The 26719-nt window shown below is 36.6% G+C and overlaps 2 protein-coding genes across 5 annotated transcripts; both read right to left on the reverse strand.

The window, feature by feature from the left end:
* Positions 1 to 5873: 5873 nt before the first annotated feature.
* LOC126584776 (uncharacterized) lies at positions 5874 to 12912 on the reverse strand. Of its 3 annotated transcripts, none has more exons than XM_050249116.1 (5): positions 12584 to 12912; positions 12430 to 12487; positions 9984 to 12320; positions 9104 to 9288; positions 5874 to 6005 (listed from the first exon to the last, which is right to left on the reverse strand). In XM_050249116.1, exons 3-5 carry the CDS (start codon positions 12282 to 12284, stop codon positions 5930 to 5932), a joined length of 2562 nt encoding a protein of 853 aa, XP_050105073.1. In that variant the 5' UTR covers positions 12285 to 12320; positions 12430 to 12487; positions 12584 to 12912; the 3' UTR covers positions 5874 to 5929. The 3 variants fall into 3 exon arrangements, with proteins under 3 accessions (XP_050105073.1, XP_050105074.1, XP_050105075.1); XM_050249117.1 differs by having other exon boundaries at positions 5896 to 6005; positions 9081 to 9288; XM_050249118.1 differs by lacking the exon at positions 9104 to 9288 and having other exon boundaries at positions 5896 to 6005.
* A 101-nt stretch (positions 12913 to 13013) lies between these two features.
* LOC126584777 (D-ribulose kinase) lies at positions 13014 to 16678 on the reverse strand. Of its 2 annotated transcripts, none has more exons than XM_050249120.1 (9): positions 16518 to 16678; positions 16156 to 16424; positions 15575 to 15714; positions 15241 to 15490; positions 15002 to 15134; positions 14729 to 14817; positions 14100 to 14377; positions 13506 to 13575; positions 13014 to 13384 (listed from the first exon to the last, which is right to left on the reverse strand). In XM_050249120.1, the coding sequence occupies exons 1-9, from the start codon at positions 16603 to 16605 to the stop codon at positions 13187 to 13189; spliced, it is 1515 nt and encodes a 504-aa protein (XP_050105077.1). In that variant the 5' UTR covers positions 16606 to 16678; the 3' UTR covers positions 13014 to 13186. The 2 variants fall into 2 exon arrangements, with proteins under 2 accessions (XP_050105077.1, XP_050105076.1); XM_050249119.1 differs by having other exon boundaries at positions 15241 to 15493.
* Between the last annotated feature and the right edge of the window lie 10041 nt (positions 16679 to 26719).

A 26719-nucleotide genomic window follows, 5' to 3' on the forward strand; every position in this document is an offset into this window, starting at 1 on the left:
TTGCTCGAAAATCAAATCTCACTTTTCATTGATTATATCTCAGAACTTTCATGGATTATGGTCGCAACAAGGGAATTTCTTACATGGCAGCATAGTGTAAGCTTTTATGTATTCCACCAATGGCATGCCATCTTCTCCAATTTTTCACGGTCTTTTGGTTCTTTGGGTTTATTATTTGACAAAAATTGGCTATATTACATGCTTGCTGGAATGGTGGTCTATTTGGACTTGTTTTAGAGGTCTATTTGGAGACTCATAACTGGGAAACCAAGCAAAGCCAAACCTCTACATACCAACTTGACGGCATGAAGACATGCCTTATTTTAAGGGGGAGGGAATGTTAAGATCCTTTAGGCTACTATAGGTTACTAGTAGTTATTAGGCTCAGTTAAGCCCATTAAACCCACCAAAACCCTAGCTACCCTTTTATGTATTTAAACCACTATGTTCATCTGAATATGATATGAATGAAAATAGCTGTTATTTTATTTCTTACTTTCCTTGCATTTTCCTTTTCTTCTCCATTCCTATGGAATGGGTCCTATCACTAGAGACAAATAGAGAGAGATGGTTGGGAGTGGTTGCAATGGGTATAAGATGTGGCCCTGGGCAGGGGTGGGTGCGGTGGTGAGGAGATGAAAAATTTGCAGAGCTATGTTGGGTGCTAGACAATGTCTCTCTGGTGAGATGAAGGGCCATGTTGGAATAATAAAAACCAACTGAGGACACAATTTGGAAAATAAATTCATTCTGATGACCCATTTCTTTCAGAAGCCAAATCCTCCCTCATATAGGGAGTCCAAATCCTCCAAAAACAAGAATTGGATTCCAGAATTCGGATGGGACCCACATATGACATACCCCGATCCTAGAATCAAGGCGTGCTGGCCGTCACGTGAGCGTGACGTAACCAAAAGTGCGACGCGGAAGCAATAAGATAAGAGAAATACGAAGAAATAAAAACCAACTACTAGCAATAATATCCAACTAACATGCTAGAGAGAGTTTAAGTGTGAAACACACATAATCAGAGCATAAGTACTAGGTGCAGTCTAGTAGGAACATTACTAAATTACAACGCCCGAAGGTGAGTCCTACATGAGTAGTTTGTCAGAACGCCGTGGGAATCCTCGTGAGCCACAAACACAGCTAACTAGAACCTGGAGGGGCGTAAAACAAGATTGAGTGGGTCAGTAAAACCAAAGTTTTTCAAAAACATTTCATTTAACAACATTTCTAACCCCTCGTTGTAAAACCTGTATACTTTCCCAGAAAATAACATAATATGCATATAATTCTTCAAATATCTCAAATCACCAATCTTTATCAAAAACCAGAAAGCATGCCATGCATACATATATATGAATTATATGAATTAGTAATTGTTGCATATATATGTTAAATGGTGTTGTGGACGCACATGTGAGTATCAGGTGAGTTATAATGTTCATTTGATTTATTGATGATGTGAATTGTGCTGAGAGCTCATAACCTGCACACTTTGTGTTAGTGCTTATATTATTCACCCTGCACCACACGCTCACCTTGGATCCAAGTAGGTGCATGTCATACAGACCATGAAAGGTGGTTCCGACATGTCGTACAGACGATTAGAGGTGGTTCCGACTCGTAGGTGACTTTTAGATTATTATACAGCTGTTGATGAGATAAGCACTAAAGCGTATTCTTACACCATTCTTGTCGTATAGACTACTTCAGGTAGTTCCGATTTAAGTGCAGAGTAGTGTCGTACAGGTCACTGTGGTGACTCCGGTTAGATTGGATATTGAGCTATAGAATTAGCCGAACAGGACTGCTGCAGGGTCTCCGGTTGATTCCTTATTTCACCTGTTATATTAATGCATTCTTATTCTGTTGTTGATGTTTATTGTAACATCCCACATCACCCAGGGGAATGATCCTTAAATGTATATTCTCATCCCTACCTAGCACGAGGCCTTTTGGGGGCTCATTGGCTTCGGGTTCCGTAGGAACTCCGAAGTTATGCGAGAATGAGGCCAGAGCACTCCCAGGATGGGTGACAGTTGCTCGTGAGTTCCCAAAAACAAAACCGTGAGGGCGTGGTTGGGGCCCAAAGCAGACAACATTGTGCTACGGTGGTGGAGCTGGCCCGGGAAGTGATCCGTCCGGGGCCGGGATGTGACAACATAAATTTTGATTCCTCCACGTTAGGTAAACAAAGGAGTGTCCTGTAATCAGAATTCAATTCCGAATTTTATTTCCGATTACGAGTATGTAAACGTGCCATTACTTTTTTCCTTTTTTTTTCAAATCTCTCTCTCTTCTCTCTCCTTCAATTTTAAAAACAAAAATAAAAAATTTCACACACTATTTTTATTTAGGTTTAAACTCAATTTACTATCCTCAAGTTTCATGGTTTTCAACATTTAGTACATGAAGTTTTTTTCAGAGTAATACCTAAAGTGTTAATTTTGGGATAGTCTCATACATCTATTAAGTTTTCCGTTAGAACTTCTGTTAACTGATGATGTGGCACCACGTGGACAATTACTGGGCGCCACGTGTTAATATGGGCCCACTTCAATATTAAAAAAATTAAAAAAATAAAAAAACAAACAAACAAACATCCGTACCCATATTCTCCCCCGCACCCTTTCCTTGAAAATAATTCAACCTAAACCCTAAGCCACAGGGATAAGCGGCTCTGAAAGGTCAAATCAGTTTCTTCTCTCAATCAATTTGCAAGGATTGCACAGTGGTGTAGGGGCTGAAATTCGTGGAGATCAACATCGACGTGTATCTGAATCGCAAGAAAGACCTGGTGGAGAGGATGGATGGCTCATATGTACCTCATATTTTCTTCAACGAGAAGCAGTTCGGAGGACTGGTGGCGCTCAACTCGCTAAGGAACAGTGGCGGCTCGAAATGTCCTTACGACGCGCCTCCGCTGTTGGTTTACGGATTCGACGATCTGGATGAGGAGGAGTTACCGGACCAGATGATAAGTATAGTTAGGGTGTTGCGGCTGAAGTTGCTGATTCAGGACCGTCTAATGAAGATGAAGATCGTCAAGAACTTCTTCGTCGGAAGCGAGATGGTGGAGGTCCTCATTCAGCACTTGGACTGCGGGCACTCAACGATTTATACCCGACCCACCTCCACCCTCTTCACCTCCCCTCCCTTCTTTCTTCTCCATCCTCTTCACCTCACCCTTTAAAAAAACCCTAATCCCCCAAATTAGGGATTTGGGTCAACTGGGTTTTTGATAAATTTTAGAAATTGGATGGGTTTCTTGTTGAATTGGAATTCCTTTGGGTGGGATTTTGTTGGGTTGAGTGTGCGTGGAGGGTGGGTGCGGGTTGTAGAGGAGAGAATGGAGGGCGGTGGTGCAAGTGCAAAAGAGAGAAGGGAGGGAAGGGGTGCGGGTTGCAGAAGAGAGAATAGAGGGAGAATGTGGGTACAGATGTTTGTTTGTTTTTTTTTTTTTTTAATTTTTTAATATTGAAGTGGGCCCATATTGACACGTGGCACCCAGTAATTGTCTACATGGGCACCACATCATCAGTTAACAGAAGTTCTAACGGAAAACTTAACAGATGTATAAAACTGTTCCAAAATTAACACTTTAGGTATGACTCTAGGACAAAAAAAACTTCTTGTACTAAATGTTAAAAACCACGAAACTTAAGGGTAGTAAACTGAGATTAACCCTTTTATTTAATATGATTGTTATTTGACGATCAAATATAATTTATGTGAATATATGTAACTTATACAATCATCATATAACCATTGAGATGGTGATTATATTAAATATACATAAGTATTATAACGAAATCTTTTTTTTTTTCACATGATGACATTGAGATTAAGGGTCCATTAAACTATCTAATGAGCCGATAATAATTTAGAATCGAATTATTTGTTTATAAAATTTGAATATGAGATCTTCTACTTAAAATTGGAAAGAAATACTAGTTGTATTTTAAAGCTACACTCAAATGGTTTAGTTAAATACTGCAGTTTTTTTTAACTAACGATATTATCTATATTAAGAGAGTGAAAGAGTGGGCTGAGCCTTAAAATAGGCTAGCAATAATGTAGTTCAAATTCGTTTTTGGCAATAATCAAACTAAGATCTCTCGAAGAATATCACTATATCGTAGTACTAAGTGATAATATTGCAATATATTAAGTACGTACTAATAGTTTATAACAAATAAATACTGGAAAATATTGTACTCATTTACACCTTACTAAGATTTTCATATTGGAAAACTAAAAACAGTACCTTACCTATCTAGTTGTCTGGTTTTGCACAACGTCATATGGAAAATTAAAACTAAAACAAAACCGAATATTAGCTGAACCGTATTGAATTGAGAAGTGGTTTCACACACTTTTTTTATTATTAACTTCTTACACATTTCTTTTTGTTTCTGGTTATCAGATTGAAAATGTTAAATAGAATAAATGGCCAAAATTGGGCAAATATGTGCAAAAGGCTAAAACTAGTGTGTTTATCATTTCCCCATTGAATTTTGATGCCTTTTGCGAAGATAAACCTAGAATCATGAGGCTGGATCAGGGAAAGAAATCCTTTCCGGATCTCTCCCTCCAAAGTTTAGGGATCAAGTAATATGTGCCTTTAAAATTTGATCCAACAGCTAAGAACAAATAAAGTAAAAACTTTTAAAAACTATAATAATTTTTAGTCGTTTGATCAAATTTTAAAGGTCTAGATCACTTGATCCCTGGGCTTTGGAGGAAGAGTTCCGAAAAAGGTCTCTTTCCTTCCGAACTATTCTAGGCATATTATGCATCCACACACCCCATTTTACTTCTCACACACATTTTTAATTTTCGGCCGTCAGATCGAATGAATTGAAGAAGATCAACGAATAGAAATTATTAAGGGTATGTGAGATGTAAAATGGGGTGTGTGAATAGCACATCCCTTTATTTTTCCCTCTAGCTTTATTTTTTTTTTCTCTAGCTTACTGGTTTGGTGAGCAAAAAGCCGATTAGACCAGGACGAAACCAATTCAAGAACTTGGGTTAGGTTTATATGCTAAAGTAATTTGATTTTGAACGGAACCGAATCAACCCCTTCGTATACAGTTTGGTTATCAAATCAAACCGCATATATTTCAGCTTAATGTTATATTACAAAGGGTGGTGCTATCAACACACTCATTATTACATGCTACACATTACTCTCAATTTCGCCCGTTGAATTGAATTGATTAAATAACAAAAATTAACATAATGTGTATGAAAAGTAAAAATGAATGTATGGATAACACCGCTCTTTATAAATAAAAGCTTCTTTTTAGTTTCTTCCATTTGTTAATTATCTTATTCCCTCCCAGACTTTGACATCAAGTTATAAACCATGCATCTCTCTTTAAATCCCTCCTTTTTTTCTTGTTATGAAGTTCATCAGTACTGTTCAATACAAAATTGAAGTTCCTCTTGACTTATATACGTTATAGAATAAAGAGTATTCTCTTAGTTGTTTGTTTAAGGAAAATTTACCAAACCTGGCAATTTACTATATTAATTTCGTTTGGTTCGATTATGCAACTAATTTGATGTTCATTGTTTGTTTTTGTCGATTACTCGTTTTTGTATTAGTTCACTTTTTCGTGCGTTGTCAATGTGTTTGTTGCAATCTACGTACTACATATCATTTTCGTTGGTGTTTCTCAAACTAATCATACATTGTCTATGTGAACCACTTGAAACGTCACTAGAATGGGAATCTTGATACCAACTTGTCACACCCCGATTTTCAATTTTCCTTCTTCGCTTAAGGGTGTGAACAAGGAAAACTAGACGGGAAAAAAAATCCAAAGAAACTTTTATTCATACAAAAGTAAATTGCATGGTACTATTACAAGAAAAGTAAAGGAAAAGAAACAACACATTCTCAACTTTTTTTTTTTCATAAGACCAAGTGTAAACATTTGCAAGAAGATCTTGAAGTTTCTGGATCACAGACTAAACTTCCGGTTGAAACCCTGCAACAAATTCATAAAGGGTGAGCCCTAAAAGCTCAGCATGGATCCTTTGTCTAACATGTTTTATTATTAAATAAGAGATAAACTAACTCAAGATAAAAAAGAAAATTATATATTATCTTAATGAATATTGTACATTTTCCTAAAAACAAATTTAAAGATGATCAGACACTTGTTACTGGATATAAAGATTAATTTAACCTTGTAATTATGTAATTAAATGTCAAAAAACTGTAGGGTTCCAATTCATTACTGTGGAAGATTTGTTTAAGTAGCAGCAACTTTTCCTCAAGGACAACACTAATGGATGGTACAAATGAAATAAAAATAACAACCCTTAATTTTTTAATTAAAAGTCAACTAGAGAGGGACCCAAGAAACCATAAAGGGTGCTACCAGAGACCAACTCGCCACCAAGGGCTGCGAGCTGCCAAAGGCGATACTGCTTATATGCAATAACTGAGGGGTAAAAGTTAGTTGTATTAGTCAAGCATATGCAATAATTGAGGGGGTGGCTGGAATAATGTTGCAGTTGCTTTGCTATGTTCAACAATTACTCCACTGAATTTTATTCGAATGAAAGCAATTAGTGTGTTTAATGAATGAAAGTAAAGAACTTGTAGTGTCATTTTACATCGAATTACAATCATATATTTCAAGACAAATAAGACGATTTTTTAGAAACTAATGATGCATTTAAGGAAATTTGTTTACAAAATTTAGAAACTTAGTTCCTACGTTTTCTGATTCGTTCGTTGAATTTGAAGGTTTTGGCAGCTCACCAAAATCTAGTTTTCCAAATAGCATCTAGAACACCAGATTTTGTATTGCTTGGTTCAATCTCTTTGGAAGAACTTGTTGCATTAGTTTCTACTTTTGTTAATCCATCATTTGCATTTGATGGTTTTGGAAGCTCGTGAATATTACCTTCTGAAACTTGCTTTAGTGCAGCATCAACAGTGATAGTTTCTTGAACATACCTTAAGTTGCTTGATTTAGTCTCGGGAGTAGAACTCATTGCATTAGTTCTTACTTTTGTTGATCTGTCCTTTGAATCCGATGGTTTTGATAGCTCAACAATAGTCTTTTCTGAAACTTGTTTTGACGCCGTATAAGTAGTGATAGTTTGACTAACTACATCAATTCCTAGTTTTTCATAGCCATCCTTAGACAATTTTGTTAGCTGGCCAATATCACCTTCTGAGATTTGCTTCAAAGCCATTTTAGTAGCGATAAATTCTTGAACACCGGGTCCTGCATTGCTTGATATAACCCCTTTTGTAGAACCCTCTGCACTAGTTCTTACTTCTGCAGATTCGTCCTTTGAAATCGATGGTTTTGGAAGCTCGCTCACATTTTTTGAGACTTGGTTCACATAAGTATGAATAGTGATAATATCTTGAACACCAACTTCTGTATTGTTTGATGCAATATCCTTGGCAGAACCCACAGTATTACTTTCTACTTTTCTCAATTCATCCTTCAAATCCGATTGTTTTGGCAGCCCGCCAACTTTACCTTCTGAGACTTGTTTTAAAGAAGTATCAGTAGTTATGGTTTCTTGAATACCAGAATCTGTATTACTTAATGTGGTCTCCTTGGTAGAACCCATTGCATTCGCTTCAAGTTTTGTCGATCCATCCTTCAAATCCAATGCTTTTGGTAGCTCACTAACACTACCATCTAAGACTTGTTTCAAAGCAGTATCAGTAGTGATCGGTTCCGCGTTGCTAGATCTTGTATTGGTTGATGAAAGCTCCTTGGTAGAACCCAATGCATTAGTTTTTACTTTGTCTGGTCTGTCCTTCGAAGTTAATGGTTTTAGTAACTCACCAACATTAGCTTTTGAAACTTGCTTCAAAGAATGAGCAGTGATAGGTTCTTGAACTCCAAGTTCTGTATTGCTTGATGCAAGCTCCTTTGAAAAACTTGCTGCAATGGTTTCTATTTTCATCGGTCCATTCTTTAAATCTAATTCTTTTGGAAGCTCACCAACATTACCTTCTAGGACTTGCTTCGAACCAGTATTAGTAGTGATAGCTTTATGATCACCACATTTTGAATTGGTTGATACAACTTCCTTGATAGAATTCACTACATTAATTCTTATTTTTTCAGGTTCATCCTTTGAATTTGATGATTTTGACAACCCACTAGCATTTCCTTCTAACACTTGCTTCAAACCTGTATGAGTAATCATAGTTTCTTGAACACCAGATCTTGTATTATTTAATGTTACATCCTTGGTAAACCTAACTGCATTAGTTCCTACTTTAGCCGATCCATCCTCTGAATCTGATGGTTTTCGAAGCTCACTAACATTACCTTCTGAGACTTGCTTCAAAGTCGTATGAGCAGTGATAGTTTCTTGAACATTAGATCCTGCATTACTTGATGCAACCTTCTTGGTAAAACCCATTGTATTTGTTCTTACTTCTGCAAATTTATCCTCTGCATATGATGGTTCTGTAATATTACCAGCATTCCCTTTTGACACTGGCTTCATAGCAATATCAATGGTAGTTTCTTGGACACTAGATCTTGTATTGTTTGATGAAATCTGCTTGGTAGATTCCATTGCATTAACTTCCACTTTTTCTGATATGCTCTTCGAATTCGGTGATTTTAGTAGTTCATCCACATTACCTTTTGAAATTTTCTTTGATGCACTACCCATAGTGACAGCTTCTTGAGCAGCAGACATTGTGTAACTTGATGTAGTCTCGTTTTTAGAACCCACTGCATCATTCGCATTTGATTGTTTTGGTAGCTCACTCACATTACCTACGAATACCATCTTCAAACTAGATTTAGTAGTAACAGCTTCTTGAACACCAGACCCTATGTAACTTGATGCAGTCTCGTTTTTAGAACCTACTGCATCATTCGCATTTGATTGTTTTGGTAGCTCACTAACATTACCTATGGAGACTAACTTCAAACTAGATTGAGTAATGAAATTTTCTTGAGCACTAGATCCCCTATTTCTTGATGCAATCTCCTTGGTAGAATCCACATCATTAGTTTCTACTTTTGTTAATACATCTTTCGAATCAAATGGTTTTGGAAGCTCACCAACATTAACCTCACAGACTTGCTTCGAAGCAGTATGAGTAGTGGTAGGTTCTTGAACGCCAGATTCTATATTGCTTAATGTAGATTTAGAAGTCACTGAAGATAAATTTGTCAAACCAGGGTCCTGAACATCACTGACTTCCTGTATTTTCACATCCTGAATTGTACTTAAATCCTCTTTGGACACCAACAAGATGGAAGTCGGTTCCTAAAATATCAAAGAAGCCATAATTTAGAATCTTATATAGATTTATATAGTTTTTAGTATAAATTTCCAAAATCGAGTATAATTGCAACTTCACATGAATGTCAAACTAAATGATATGACCAAACCATAATAATTGGTTGATATAAGAATTGTTAGATGCATAAATAGTCAAATATGCTTGCACTACAAAATGTGGATGCAACAGAAGCAAATACAGCTGCAATACAAGATTTCAATAAAATATGAAACCATGGAAGGTGCATAAACATATCATGTAGTTAGACATGCATATATCCAGAATCTCTTATTATTGATAAATCAACAATACAAATTCCATGAGAGCATTATGTATGCCACATGTGAAGTAAATTACTTGGACATGCACATCAATTAAACTGAGAAAAATAGAAAGAAAAAAAAACATCAATATGCACGACTTGACCTTGCCTTCATGCATAATTATGTGGTTTACAAAGACATTTTGCATAGAACTTTCACTTTGATAGCACTAAAAAAGAACATGGCAGCTTGATGTCAAAGGAAAAAATTGGCGTTTAATAACAATAATGGTGTGTTGTAGATAATTCAAAAGGTACCTAAGTAAACCATGTGATCAAAAGACGTACGAACCTACAAATTTTGATTGAGGAAACAAGTTTAAACATTCTCTAACACATAGTGCTTAGGTAACTTACAGTAAGTGCCTTGTGATCATCAAAACGCGGTTCAACCATGGATTTATTTGACCAGGAAACATGCTTCTCCTGTTCTAATGGTGGATTTTCTTTGGAAGAAACATATTGATAACTAGAATTTGAAGAAGCTTCATTCTTGTCCAAATTCTTAAAGCGATCGACATCCGAGTCTGAATTCGATATCAGTTTAGATATGTCTACTCGCATGCCTAAAGAAATTGAGTCAAAGGAAAATGCCCTTTCAGATGTTGAAGGGCTTGAGTCATAGATTGGATCATAGATTGGCTCCTTATGTTGATTGTCATCCACCATACTGCTCGTAAAGTGGACTTCTAAATCCCCAAGTGAAGGTTGTGGTGAAACTGCAACCTTTAGAACGATATCACTTCTTGATTTGGAACTTGATGATCCACCTTTCCTCACATCTGAAACCTTTTCATCCACTTCTGACAATGATGACAAGCTTGACTCATCATTTATTTCCATAGAAGTAGCAAAGCCTCCTGTACCCAACACGCTTGGTTTCGAATTTTCCACTTTGCCCAATTTTATCTCTAGCTCATCATGTTGAACACCTCTTTTTCCATATTGTTCCATTATTTCCAGAGAATCTACATCTTCAAAGGATTGACTTCCATGGCCAACAAGATCATAAGATTGGTAAATGTTGGAGATCACTTCTGCTTCTTTAGCAAAGTCTTGCTCACTAAACTTCCTGTCATCCATATCTGCTGCAGAACTCACTGATTCAGTATCAAGACTAGAACTCAATTTCAAATCACTAGCATCGCTTGATTGTCCTTGTAATGAGGAACAACTTGCTCCTTCTGGAGCTAACTGTTCTAGTACAAAAAAAGGCCTCCACTTAAACTCTTGCCTCTCTTGCTTAGCATCCCTTATGCTCGATGGTCCCAAATTGAAGCCTTCATGCCTATGAAAGAACACTTCCTTGGGTTGAGATGTCATAAAGTGTTGTTGAAAATGGTCTCCCTTGGCATGATCAGGTTTATTTTCATTTGACTCATAAGGAAGATGAAATGGGTTTTTTCTTGGCAACAAAATCGATGGAGCAGAACCAGGAATTGGTGGTAACCCCATGCTATCATACGAACTATCATATTGAGGGTCAAACGGGTTATGCTTTGTTGTCAATATTTGTGTAACATTAAAAGGATTTTCAGAACTATCTAAATCCATTAGATTCTTCTCAGCTGGTAAACTAAAGCTTTTCGTTGCTCTTCTCCTCACAATAGTTTCTAGGCATTGGTTCCTTTCAAGCTCCAAATTCCCCAAATCCATGAGATTCTTTTGGTCATCCTCTGTCCATTTGATTTCAAATTCATCTTCCTTTCCACCATGTGCTTCTTCTTCATCACCGTCATTATCATCAACCCCGTCCTCTTCTACTTCTCCACCCTTGTTTCGAATATCCTCATTCAACTCATTACTGCCATTGTTACTTCTATTAGTCTCAGAATCAGACTCATCATTAGCAGGCTGTGGAGCTTCTAAGTCTAAAAGAGGGCATAGCTCATCAAGGATTGGAAAAATGTCAACGATTGATGCATCTGGTGATGAACTCTCTGCCTTATCTGACCCGTAATCTAAAGCCTCATCATCATCAGTATCAACATCACCACCACTAAGCTCCAAGTAGTGATCACCCTTATGAGCATCAACCGAATCTCGATTCTCATCTCCTACCCTTTGAACCAAAGAATGCTGCTTCTCATCAATTCTCACTTCCCTTGTCATGCCTTCATGCCTCGCTTTCTCCTTTTCAATATTTCGCCGGCTTTCCAACTCCTTATTGTCTAATTCTCTCCCTAACTCGGTCAATCTCTTCTCATTCAGAATGTTCTGCAAGCTCTCATTAATAAGTGGCACATATCTAACTGAACCTTCATAATCATCAACCTCACTACTCTCTGCAGTGTCCCTAGACTTTCGTAAAAGCCTTCTGATGGGAAAGCTCCCCTCTGTCTCAACAACAATGTCATCCCTCGAAACTTGAGTTCTAAGAGAAGCAATGGCACGGCTAATCTTTTGTTCCTTTTCGGTTTTGGGTATGTCGGACTGGCCAAAAATCAAAAGGGTCCCAAGAAGAACAACAGAGCAGACAAATACAGGGGATACATACACCAAAAGAGAAAACACAAAAGGAAATTCTCTATGCAGAAATAACAAGAAAAGCAGCATTCCCACAAGAAATGGATGATTGCAAACTGATCTGTAACATGTTCTGATTGAAATGCTCACAGATTTCCTGATCTTAACTCCAATTTTTAACACTAATTCCATGATTACTGCCGCTGAATTATAATTTTAAGCTCCAATCTACATGAATATATATAATTAATTAGATAAAACAGTCATTTGGGTACCCCCAATAAATCAAAATTAAAAGCAGAAAATTATGAAAAATATAACAGAACATAAAGCCCACCTCAGAAGTTGAACCAAATGAAAATTCCAAGAAAATCAAATGAAGATGGACCCAATACCTGGAAGCAAGAAATTGAAATAAAAGTTGAGACTTTTGGTAAAAAGAAGAAAAAATGGAAATGAAAAGTGGCTGGAGAGAAAACGAAAGGACTCACCAGAAGAAGAAAATGGCAATGCAAATATCAGAGAAACCTGCATTTTGTTATTGGTAGCCATGCAATTGCAATTTTGCAAATGCATTCTCTGATTAATCAATTATATTTGCAGATAAAATTATGCTTGAATTAAGAATGTTTGATGGGTAATGTGAGTGGAAGGGATGATCACTGCAAACCATGAACGACAACAATTGAATATCCATTATTTATTTATTTATTTATTTTGGTTTTTTTGTTGTGTTTTGGGTTTGGTCGGAAGTTCAATGTCTCACCGCCTCAAACAACGGATGATGTTCACGTAAAAAGTGCTTTTTCAAACTCAACATTGGTATTGAACCTATATGGGCTTTGACCAGATTTTTGGGTGATTACGATTAACTTCGTCAATTTTTCTATTTATAAAGTTGCATGTGATTCGCACGTAATATTTCAGAACGAGTGCATATTAGTATTTCAGACGTCACAATATCTTTCAAAAAGATCACGTGCGAGTCGTGCAACTTTTCCACAGAGAGAGTTATAAGGATATTGGATAAGTATACAATTAACACCATTAAAAGATTTTGCTTTGTTCACCACCTAGCATAGTACCTAATACATTCATTTCTCATCAGCTCCCTTCAATGCCAATAATGCAGCTCCATAAGCAGCCTCCGTTTGAGTTGCACGACTCACCGGCAGACCGAGTACCCTCTCTCTTATATTGGTCCATTTCTCGTTCTTGGCACCACCTCCGGCTGTGAACACTTGATCAACTTGAGTTGCTCCTAGATCCTTCAGTAAGCTGTAAGCTTTCGCCTGTTTCAGTTCACAAGTGAAGGTTTCAGTGTCATCAGCCTCTGATTTTGTTTATTATGTCTCTCATATTTCCATGGTGTTTGTCTATCGAGCTTGATTAGAGGGAAGGAAATCTCCGTACCTCTATACGCGCAATGGATTCAAGAATCCCATGCAGAAACTCCACCTCACTTTCTGGGCGTGGATGTAACCTGCACAAAGAACAAAAACTAATCAACCATCCAAAATACACTAGTGAGTTTGTTCGCAAAGACGCATACATGTGCATAAAAGCACGTGGGTATGTATCTTCGTTTATAGTTAGTCACAATAAAAATACATGCGATGTCTGTTTTGAGCTACATCGTTTTCTTCAGGCAGATTACGCTTCCATGAAATGTTCATTGTAGCGTTAGATGACCAAGCTGTGGAACATGATCCCATGAACATTGTTAAGCCCGACGAAGCTTAAAATGCTAACGTATATACCATGAACTTGGTGCATTCATTGTGCTCTGCTTCCAGTGAATAAACTAATGCGAACATGTAATGTTTCTAGAGAAACCATGTTATCGTGCACTACTTTTATTGCGCAAACAAATGATCAAGTTTCTGCACATTAAGGTCCAAGCTTATATGCAAAAAGACCAGGATAAATTGGATGATACTATCAAATATCTATCATAACAAGATTCATTTCTAGTTTATCTCAAAAAGTACAGACAATACAACGTACCTAGGAGCCAAATTTGGATCTGCAACTGGAAACCTCTCGCCAACTGTTTGCAGAGGGTAGTAGTCTAGAGAAGAGGTTTCCATGGGATTAATTTGCTCGCTCAATCTCTCTAGTTGCTCATCAGTAAAAATTTGTCTAAGAACAGCTCCACCGGTATTTGACGCGCCTCCAACAAGCCACTTATCATCAAGGCGATGACTATACACTCCAAACCGCGCATCTTCAATCCTAGTGGTGCTCAGAAGTTTTATTGCGAGCGTAGAACCTAAAGAAGTGACCTATATACAAAAACTATATACAGTTCAAAACATAAGGATCAATAGTACTCGAGTGCATTGAGAATCGACAAAATCTCAGGAAACTAATAAATGCATCATCTGTACATGTGAAAAACAGCACTATCAATTTCAAAGAAGGCAGCAAGATAGGGTTTGCAAAATATTTGAAGTGCTGGGGTGTAAATTATGGTGGAAAAAAAGAATAAAGAGCGATGCATATAGAAATTTAAGACTCAGCGATGTGGGTCTGCCAGTATGGCTACGGCTATCCCAAAGAAAATTTTCACATCAAGAGATACATATAATACAACTAATTTTGTGTGTGTAAGAAGGAACACAGAGAACTCTCACAGCTTTCCCAGGTTGTGTTGCACGAGCTGCTAGAAACGCCGCTATACTATCAGTGGTTCCTGTGCATACAACACAATCATTTGGGAAACCTGCAAGGACATTTTATATATTGTCAGGATAACAGTGCAGAAAGATGCTAAGACATGTACTGCATAACTTGCAGTATCTCTTCACCATTCACTCTAAACCTGAGTAAACAAGCGGTAAAAAGTTATAAAACATAAATGTATAAAATGATGTGTCCACTACTGGCCCAGTTGCAAGAACACATACCGAAATCTGATCTTATGTCATCTTTCAAACGACCAATTGAAGTTCCAGGAGCTCTCACCGAAGGTAAAAGCTGTGAATATGGCTGAGAGAGAAGCCAAGGTGGATAGGACTCAAGCTCAGGATCATAACCCACCTAAGACATGTACAAATAAAATCGCGTTTTCTAAATGTAGATATTTAATCATTTGTAGGCAGAAGATGTAAAAAAGAAACCTAAAAACGGATAGCTGAAAAACTACCTTCAGAGCATTATTATAATCAGACACTCCAAGCTTTCCATGAAGAAGCCACAACAGCCAATCTGCTTGATGTAACAAAAGTGCAGATTTCTTGTTTGAATTGTCATTCTCCCACCACGAGACAAGCTTGCACAGAGTGGAGGAACCAGAGCAGACTGTATGATTCAGAGGAGCGATAGACTTTACCGTCGGTAAAGCATCAGGGCAACTCTCATTATAGAGGAAAGGTTTACATAACGGTTCCCCCGTACTGCTGCATATTCAAATTCAAAAGCCTACTTCAAATGTGATTATACAAAAACAAGCATAAGCATCAAATCTCTAAGCCAACCACCTGTCTACAATGAGAGTAGTTGCAGAAGTCCCATCAATGGAAATGGAAGCAATAAGCTCACGGAGATGGGATGGAACGTCTTCAAGCAGCGAGAAGAGTGTCGCTTTCCATGAACGTGCCCAATCCACTTTTTCTTGACTCTTTCTAGACAATGTAAAGAATATATCGAATACTTGGACTATAAAATATGATGCAGTAACTTAGGAAACGGAAACCAGTTCATTCTTCTTAATAATTCACTCCCTCTCAACCATTCTATATGAGAAAATCAAGTATCAAGAAACTACCACAACCCCATTACAGTACCATTCAACAACTCTAGTTCAAGCACAAGCATTGTACCAATTTTTAATGCATACACTACACTCCCTGTATTAGTCATCAGAGGAAATGATTTCGAAAATGGTTTCAAGCATTTTAGTCAGACAAAATTGACCATATGGACATGCTCTATTAAGAACCTCACTATATGATGACTGACCGGATATTAGAGGCGTGTCAGCAATGTGGTCAGTTTTGTGTGTCGAAATAACATTACTCAAAAAAGTAAAGTTTGAGAGAAATGATTAGCTGCGTAATACCATAAAAAGAGGGTACTCTCTCTTTCCCTCAGCATGAATAGTCCCTCGCTTGTCGATGAGGGCAAACCTCGCTCCGGAAGTACCGAAGTCCATTCCGAGATAAAGCCGCTCCTTCCCAACTGAAACACCAACCTGAGCTTCATCATCATTGCTTCCAACAGCCATTGGTACTGTTGGACCTCTTGGCCGCCATCTCGGTCTTGCTTGCTTGTTATTCACGCCATTACACAGCCCATTTCTTGAAAACTCGGTCCGTAAACTGAACATCCCTGAAGCATCAAACACTTATCAGCTTGAACTTGATGCACAACTACTATAACTACTTGGTGTTGGTGATGAGAGAGAGAAAGAGAGAGAGAGACCATGTGTATGTGTATGTGTCGGGGATGTTGACCATGGAAACAGGAAGGAGGTTGCAGTTGCAGGATTGTAAAGAGAGGCAAGCAGCATACTCTTGCAAGTGTGGTGCTCTCTGCTTTTAGCTCTACTGAGATAAGTGACGAGGGGACGGAAGGAGCAGCCTTTCAATTGGGACTCACATCACGTGAATAAACTTGGGCCTATTTTCGGTCCCCTTTTTGGGCCTTTGGGTTCTCCTTATTAAGTCACTTTGTTTTTTACTCTTTCTCGTATCATTTTGTCCTAAGGAAAATAATAAATACACACCATTTTTTAAGGGTGCGTTTGGTACGTGGGACGGGACGGGACGGAACGGGACGAGGCATTCCGTCCCGCGTTTGGTACGCCAAAAATGGGTGGAACGGGCTGTTCCACGGGACAGATTTTGGGTGTTTTTGCGTCCCACCTCCCCCCTGGAACGGGTTTGTTCCACGTATGTGGAACACACTGTTTTACCATTTTAAGACAAATATACCCCATGTATTTTTCAAAAATTACACCTTCGTTCCGTCCCGTCCCGTCCCGTCTGCGTACCAAACGCACCCTAACATAACGAGAAGAGAAACGCAAAGGTATCGTTCCAATGTCAGGAAATGAATTGTAATATATAACTCACAAAATTCAATTTATTTTGAATGAGAAACGAATGTCAGCTTCTAGACTTTGTGCAAATTGAAATGAGATGATGAATTTTTCATAAAGAAAACTTATGATTTCAATCCTCCCATTTTTTAGGGATTTTGAAGGGATTAAGAGGTGGTTTGGAAGTGAGGTGCTTAAAAAAAAAACACCCATGAAAAAAAGCTGTGAGGGTTTTAGGTGTTTGGTAAACTGAAAAAAAATGACTTATTTTGGAAGCTGCTATCAGAATAAGCTGGAATCAAAGGAAAAAGTTGAAGCTACTATTTGCAGCTTTTGAAAACTAGCTTTTTTTCAAAGCACACGGAGCTACAGTGCTCCTTTAATGAAAAGACCCACTATCAGACTGTTTTTTTTTTCCAAAAGCACTTTTATAAAAAAGTTTACCAAACACTCTGCTGATTTATTTCACAGCCGCTTATTCTCACAGCAGTTTTTTTTTTAAAGCACAGCAATACCAAGCATTCCAGACATAAAGTATGGAAAGGTGTCTAGAACTTCCCCACATGACCTACCCCCAACCTAGAGTAGCTAGATGATGAGAGATTTTTCAATGCGACCGTCACACGAGGTGGTACACCACATGTTTCTATATAAATGGTTGAATATGTGTATTAAAAGATTAATAACTTAAAAATTAAAATTTTCCACCACTTACATAAAAACACGTGGTGTACCATCCATACTCCCGTCACAACTAAAATTTTTTCCCTAGGTGAGGAAGTCGTGGTAAGAATGAGTTTTGCTCTAGTGCCAGAAAATAATATTCTAAAGCTTTCGTACGTTCTCCGTTACTTATGTGGATAAGGCCTATGGTATAGATTATATAACTTCTTGCGATTTTGCACTATTCGAATAAGAATCCATTTTTTGAAAGATCCCCGCTTTTGTGCTTTGGTGGGTCTCCAAGATCCTTTCAATGACATATGTGTTGAAGGGATATCTATATGATTCGATTGATTGCGTAAAGCCCACAGTAGCAATGGAACTAGGGAAAGTATACAGAAAAGACTGTTATTTTCTATTGCATTAGCATTTTTATTAGTACTAGATTAGTTTTAGTTAGTGATCTCAGTGAGTCATATGTATTCTACATGATTAATTCATCCATCTAGTAAATTATATATTTCAATCCAATTATTATACCAAATGAAGCCAAGAATTCTCATGTGACAAATCACAAAACTAAAAAGACAGACAAAAAATTAATAAATTATGGATCATTGAATCACTACTTAATATATTTTTAGTAATCTAAAATGAAAGTTCTTCGATTTGGCGAGTACAATTATCTTGTATAGGATTGGATGACATGACACAATGAGATTGGACGTGGGGATCTTCTTGTTTAAGCTATACATTGATCCGATTTAGATTGATATTTTTATGCTGAAAAGTGAAAACAACAAAAAGGGGAAGAAAATAAATAAATAAGAAACAATGGAGCCCACGTGAGCAAAAGGCCCCAACTGCACGTGAGTGAGGGAGGCATTTGAAGAACGTCAGAGAAAAAAGTGGGGAAAGGTGAGGGTGAGGGCGACAGGACAGCTTAGTTTAGCTAGCTTCTCTTCTCCTCAAGGTCCCTCCACTCAAACACCTCTAAAGACGGGACCACACAAACACCAGAAACAAAAAGATTTTGCAAATGCATTATATTTAAGGGTGTAATATCCTCACACTCTATTTTACTTCTCACACATTTTTTTAATTTTTTGACCGTCGGATCGGATGAATTGAAGAAGATCAACGGATAGATATTATCAAGGGGTGTATAAGAAGTAAAATAGGGTGTGTGGATAACACATCCCTATATTTATATTGGTTTTGGCAATTTCAAGCCCTCCAAGAGCAAATGAGTGCCAAATTATTTTGAATTCTTTCCTTGTACTCTTGCATCGTACCAGAATATGTAATTATGTATGATTTAACCTGACCCAGAGAATGAAAGAAGCACAAGGCCTTTTTATTGAATTGTCTTTTTTTTTCTTTTTTTTCTTTTTTAATAAGAGTGATATTTTATATTAAAATTATTTTCAACTCTTTGGTTAAAATCTACAATCTTTAATCTAGAAAATTTAGGTTTTGACCTAAAAACAGTTTTTCTTCTCTAAACCTTCTGAGTTAAATTTAAAAAAAAAAATATTAGGTGTACGTATATGGTGGGTCAGCGCACTAACCCAAGGGGAAATTTTAGGCTAAATTTACCCCAGAAATAAATTTTGGGTTAAAACTCATATTTGGTCCAAGGGTTGGAACAAGTTGGAGTAGGTTTAGAACCTAAAATTTAAGTTTTACTCCAAGAGTTTGAGTAGGTCTAAGAGGGGTTAAACTCAGTGTGCAATGAATTAAAGAGGAATACTTTAACCACTAAGACAATTCATTGCTTGCCTCAAAAGACTATTTTTGAATAACAAAATAAAAATGCGACTCCACCCAAATGAAGAATGGTAGTTCCACCATTGTCGATTATGTTTTGTAATACTAACTTGCAAAACACACTTAAAAATAGTATTCTTGTATTCTTTCATGACAAAAGAATTAATGAAATGTAAAGTGCAAGACAAGTATTTTGAAGTGTTAAGTCATTGACGTTAGCCTAGTGGTGAAGATGGGTATGAGAATGTGTAGAAGTACGTTATGGTTCGAAACCCTTCGATATAAAAAAAAAATGAAAAATGTGTTTAGCCAAGTTTAACATGTTTTTATTTGTTCTTAGTTTCTTCATATTCTTTTTTTTTTTTAATCAAGGAGAATAAAGAGTGTGCCATGCTAAAAGAATAAACTTTTTATTTAAATTCAATCATACTCTTTTTGTTTTTATGCCAATAGTTAAACAATAGTCGAGGTTATCAATTGTATATCATCTCCATAATAGAAAGTCAAACTCAGGAATGCATAAAACTTGCCATTTTATTGTTTAATTAATATGAAGTTGTTATATAATATTCAATGCTACAAAAATGGGTTTAAGACAACTCCAATACCCACGTTGATGGTAGACTAATCCCCTCCCCATGCAGTCCAACACCACATGAGACAGTAATGTACTTTGACTCTAAAATGGTACGTCAAAACAGAACCGGTAACCCGATGTGAGTTCAAATTCGGGTTGAGATTTCCAAACATTTGTTTGCTTTCTACTAGACCAAACAAATTCTCACCATCTTTAGTCTTGAAAAAATTGTACCCACAAAACAAATAAACACCTTTAATCAACTACCAAAGCCATGTGTTCCCATAAGGGGGTTAGCCAATGAATATCTAATGCCCAAGTAAGTTTTCAGAAAAGAGAGAGATTTTAGGGCTTAATTACGTATCAAAAGCTTACCACAAATTGGTGGAGGTAGGTATTTATAAAGCTAGGCCCCGCCACATTTGTAGGATTTTGCCCTGACATATCGACATACGATTGGCCTAGGTGAGTCATTCGTAGGATCGATGAGAAAAGAATTATCCCAAGATATTATTCAATAAACAATCTCTTGGAATTATCTTGTGGAATCCTTAATTGTATTTGATTGTGATTCCTTATTTGATAGAGTTGACCTTCTATTAGGATAGTATAAAAATATGATTTAGTAATTAGTCCTATCTTTAATACCTTTAAATTTTCTCCTTGTCATTGGCAGAAGAGCTTGATAAGGTTGGCCTCCAATGATATTGATGTGGGTCTCGCCAATTTAATAAGGACATTCTTAGTAAAAATCCACATGTTAGTTTCAGGAATTTTCATATTATTTTTTACTCCACAAATATATTTGTAAAACTAAAAAATAAATGTTTTAGTGATCCAATGAACTATACATAAAGGGGTGTACTATCCACACACCCCATTTTACTTCTCACACACCCCTTAATAATTTATGTCCATTGATCTTCTTCAATTATCCGATCCGACGGTTGAAAATTAAAAAGGTGTGTGAGAAGTAAAATGAGGTGTGTGGATATCACACCCCCTACATAAATTTTCAAAATAACAGTGGGTCGATCCTTCTTATTGCATTTGTAAGGGTTTTTTAGAGGGGGTACTTGGATTTAGGGCAAAAAATTTGAGTTGTTGTTGGATTTAGTCTAGTTCCCTATTTTTCAACTTTAATTAAATTTCTTGATTTATGCATCTTTATTTAAACGGTTAAATATGAAAATCTAACTACTTTTGTGGAAAATAGTTTAAACAAAAATTACATGTCATCGTATATGATATCTATACCATATGTTGATAAAATACAATTAACTTGTTGTTGAGCAAAAATTGTACACAATATGTAAACAAATAATTAACTCGACACAATTTCACCCTCGTTCATTTTTCTAAAGAGGGTTTTATTAATTCGAGTTCAACCCATTCTAGACTATGTCTCTATTAATCACAATCCTTCGTTAAAAGGAAAAACCCTCTGATTCCAATATAAATAAATCGTGACTTGGGGATTTGGGTGTTTATTTGATTTTGCGGTTGCACCTAGGTTGAGCTCTAGATTGCCTATGTACCCATCAAGTCACTCATAGTTCCTTATGTATTTGTTGGGGTTTGATGTCTTGTACAGTTTCAGCTCATGCGGGCAAAGCACATTTGATGCCTTATGTAGTTTTAGCTAGTGCGGGCGAGGACTTTGAGCCATTGGAGCATTTGATGCTTTGTACAGTTTTAGCTCGTGCGGGCAAGGACTTTGAGCCATTGGAGCGAAACACAGCTTCGTGCCATTTGATATTTGATATGTCTTCATGCCATTTGAAGCGGCTTTGTGCCATTTGATTTGACGTGACTTTGTGCCATTTGAATTTTGACATGGCTTCATGCCATTTGAGACTTTTCTTCGACTTTGTACCATTTGGGATTTGATGTGGCTTCGTGCCACTTGGTATTTGATACATGGAATGAGCTTCACCAATTTGAGGTGGTGAGTCCAACGAGTTTGGTACTTTGAGATGCTTCACATCCACGGTATTTGGATAATTTTTGTGCATGAATTTGGCACCGTCCACGTTATCTCCGTATTGGTTGGACTCAATGTCTCGTCATCATACTGTTGGGTTTTTGCCCATTTATTTTGGCCTAAGCTATTTGATAAGGCCAAAAAATCATGGACTTGGGAAATTTGACAGCAAACTTTTTTTCTTCTTGATCTTTCCAAGTCCAAATAGGACTTTTTCATGGAATTAGGAAGACAACTATCTTCTGCTATCTATTTGAGGATGTGGCAAAGCTTTTAGAATTTTATGAAGTCAATGAGAGTTGTTGCATGTCTTTGTTTTCTTGTGAGACTAACATGAACTTCTATTTGCATGTAAATTTCGTGAGTCATCGCCATATTATTTATTCATGAAATAATGATCTTTTTCAATCCTTGGTGTCGTAGAGTAGCTGCCACAAGAGATTGATAATGTTGACTATCGTTTCTTCTTTGCTTCATCTTGGTGCTTGTAGAATACTTGATGAGTGCTCTATTAAGCAGGTGGAACATGGACAGCAACTGCACCAATTTTGGTACACCATGAGCTTGAGCCTAGTCTTCCAATTGTCATTTGACTTTGTAGGATTAGCTTTGTAGGCTCTCTGTCTCCATGCTGTAGAGACATCAAAGGGCAAATTTTGTTTTGTACCCTTTGTCATTTTGTCTCCATATTTACTTGTTTCATGCACCATATTCAATCAATGGGGCCATGCTCATAATGCCCATGTGAGTGGAAAGTTTTGGAAGAGCTTTTGTTTCCCTCTCTTGCTGTAGCTTTTTCCTTTCTCCATTTTTATATATTTTTTTGTCTGGCATCAAACAAACTTATAAGAAATAATGGAATTCTTATAAATTAAAATATGGCAGCCCAACAACTTGTTTCTTTTAAAAACTAAGTCATTGAGATGGCTTTTTCCACCATGTGTGAACTTGAGAGAACGAGGACTCTAATGTTGCTTTTTAAAGAAATTCACAGCTGTAGTTCTGTGGGCACCAGAAAATTGTGATGATAATCACTCTGCTACGGAAGGAAATTGAGGGACTTGCTGCTTTCTTTAAACACTCGTAAGACGACCAACAGTGTGCGGAAGGAGGGAACTGAAAATCCCTGCATATCTTCCTTTTGCTGCTACTAACTTGGACCGCAAAATTTACCATTTTTGGTGCACATTGCATCGCTGAGAAGCCTTAGCGCACTCCTTATATGTATAGTCTTCTCTTCTACAAATTGTCAGTAGCCGTGAGAAGAGACGAAGCTTATTTTAAGCTTTCCACTAGATGAATTTGGCATCCAAGATTTGCACGGGTTTGGCACCCAAATATTTTCATGTAGGTTGACTGCTTGCTTCATCTTTGTTCTTATTTGTTGATCGTCTTTGGGGTTTCTTTACTAGGCAGACCATTTTTTGTTCTTTAACATTGAGCCGGTGCAATTACGGACGATGGGGACGAGTTTTTATTTTTTTTTTGTCTTCATCCACTGTAGGTTCATGCATGTTTATGGGAGCAACGAAACGATGGAAACATCATTGCCTTGTTGCTTGTAGAGAACCATATTCTATTACTTGGTGCACAGAATTTTGAGGTTGCACAAAATTTTGAGGTTGTTCTTGGTTGCTTTTTACAAGACAATGCCGACACTATTGGGCTACTCAGACGACGACTCGACGATCTTCTTCCTGATAGCCTTTCTATAGGGACTAGGTCTTCAATGGCCTCGTTACAGTGGACAAAACCTTATAACAACAATGCTATGACCGTAGTGGCACAAATAACTTAGATTTGATTAGAACTTCATGGGATGGTTTAGACCATCCCGAAGAAATTCATGGGATTGATGACAACGGCACATAACACTTAGATTTGATTGGAACTTCACGGGGTGGTTGTCGATACAAATTTTCATCGTTTTCATGGGCTGTTGTGTTGAGCCACAAGGAGCAGCAGCATGGGGTTATGTCATGGTTGTTGATACAAATTTTCACCGTTTTCAGTCTTGACAAAAATGCACTTGCAAGACAATCAACACCTTTAATCAAAGATCAAAAGGCTCACGCACCCATGATGAGTTGGGGGGCTTGACAAATGGATCTCTGATGCTAAGTTAGTCTCTCTGAGAAGAGTGAATGTTTAGCATAATCTATGTATAGAAAAGTTTCACTTGTTTTTTTTTTTTGTGGATAAATAAGGTATTTATAGGGAAAGTGGCCAATTTTTAGTGTAGGTTTTGGGGGAATATTCCCAAGATATTGTGTAAATAAATCTTGGAATAATTGTGAAGATATTCTAGAATAAATGTGATTGAGATTACTTACTTGATAGGGTTTGTCTTCAATTGAGAGTGTATTAAATGTAGGATTTAGTAATTAATTCTATATCTAATGTCTTTGACTTTTTCTTGCCACGAGCAGGGTAGCTTTGAGCAGTCATAGTTAGTTGCTTGAACTTCCAAGGATGATGAGCTGTGCGTGGGCGTATCTGAGAAGTTTGCCCATGTAATGAGGGCAATCTTGTCTTTCTTAGGCAAAAGTCTATGCGTCGCCTTGTGGATTTTTGTGGTTATTTTTTGCTCCACATGGTCTCTGTCCTCCGATTCGTATCCTTGAACATAGGGCGTCCCGTTCGTCATGGTTTCAAAATTTTCCACCATCGTATTCTTTCCTCCAAAGCTAATCAAATACCTTTTTAAAAAGTTCAGTGGCTAGGAGCATGTGAGAAATTTATGTAATAGAAAAGTCTGAAAGTAATTGTGAGAGCCTTTTTCGAGAATTAAATCGAGCATATATGAAAGCACCAATTTCATGAAAATAGCAGCAACATATATAAATTCATAATAGTATATTTTTTGACATACATAATACCAGCAACATAAATTAGTTAACACAGTTAACTTGTGATAGAGTATTAGAAACAAGAAAAAGGAGACACAATATTTAATTTTTGTATTTAACCCTAAAATTGAGTAAAAGATAAACCTATAAATAAGAAATGACATTTATCATAATTTAATAAATAGAAAATGAAAAAGCTAAAGTCGACAATTAGTGAATGGATCTGACCCAACAAACTAGACTAAACTCAATAATGACTCACAAAATTCGACTTATACCAAGTATACCGTTTTTTAACCCGCCCAACTCATTTCATTTCTCAATTTATTCACCGATAACATATAAAACTGATTTGTTCTCTTAAGTTCTTAACCTTTATTTATTTATAACCTAATAAAGCAAAGTGATTTTTACACTCTCTTTTTAACCTCTTAAACTCTCTTGTTATTTCAATTGTTGATTCTGTTTGACTTATTTACGCTGATGGTCTTAAATAAAGAAAAGTGTGTGATAAACTAAGAAAAGATGTGCTAAAATCAATCCTCTAATAATAAACGATTCTACAAAGTTTTTTTTTTCGCCAATCGACAAAGGTTTTTTTTTTTTATTTATTTATTTTTTACTCCAACTACAATTTTTTGTTAGATATCTCCCCAATGATTGGTGTTGGTCGGAGAGAAATGAATCTTTGTAGAACAAGTCTGATTTTTCATATTTAAGTAATTCAATGCATAAAAAATAAAATAAAAAAGAGGAAAACAATAGAGGACGGCGTTAAAACTTCTTTTATGTTGTTTTTAAGGCATTGTTGTCAAGCATAAGTATATACACTGAAACACGTCGTTCTACCTAAATTCCCCACGCCTAATTTTTTAAACCTTTTAATTGGCCACAAGTTTTAGCTTTCATGGAGTATAATATAGGCTAGTTTGATATTGCTGTGTTTTGAAAAAAAACTGCTTCTACTATGCTGTGAGAATAAGCTCATTTTTGCTGCTTAACGTTTTTAGTTTTTTTTTCATTCAAAATTGTGAAAATAAGCTGTTTTTAAGTGTTTACCAAACACATTTTTAAGCTCAGTTTTCTTTTTATACCCACTTTTTATAAAAGCATCTCAGGTGCAATTCAGTACTACAAACCCCATTAAATCTAGCTAGATAGTCAACTTAACATTCAATTCATTTTAAATTTATATTTAAATTTCTCTGGATACATATTTTTATTAGAGTCAAATATGGCAAACATTAGTTACAACCACTTACATTAACCATCTAATTTAGTAAAAATCATTACACCAAAAAACCAATTAAATTAATTGAATAGACAGATTAGGCATTGAGCCATGTTCTTTCAACAACCTAAATAAACTCATCATATCCCGCTGCTAATATTTTGTTAAAAGAGTGACGCTAAACATAAAAGGATTGTGTTGACACCAATTTTGCGTACTTATTATAACTTGCTAATAATATTCGCACTAAAACTCATGCTACGTCGTAATAATTGACTCTTGAAGTCATTGAACATTAACGACTACGATGACACCAAACACTTACATGTTGCACAAGCTAGCACAAATCATTGAAGTCAATATAAAGATAAAAAGAATATTCACTTTTCTCACAAGTAACGCAAAGCTAAAAACCCACACAATAACATGAAGTTAAGAACCTATATGGTAACTTCTTCCAAAAAAAGGAAAAAAACGAGAAAAAAAGAACCCACATGGTAACAAAAATT

This window comes from Malus sylvestris, chromosome 10 (assembly GCF_916048215.2).
Source record: "Malus sylvestris chromosome 10, drMalSylv7.2, whole genome shotgun sequence".
Classification (NCBI taxonomy): Eukaryota; Viridiplantae; Streptophyta; class Magnoliopsida; order Rosales; family Rosaceae; genus Malus; species Malus sylvestris.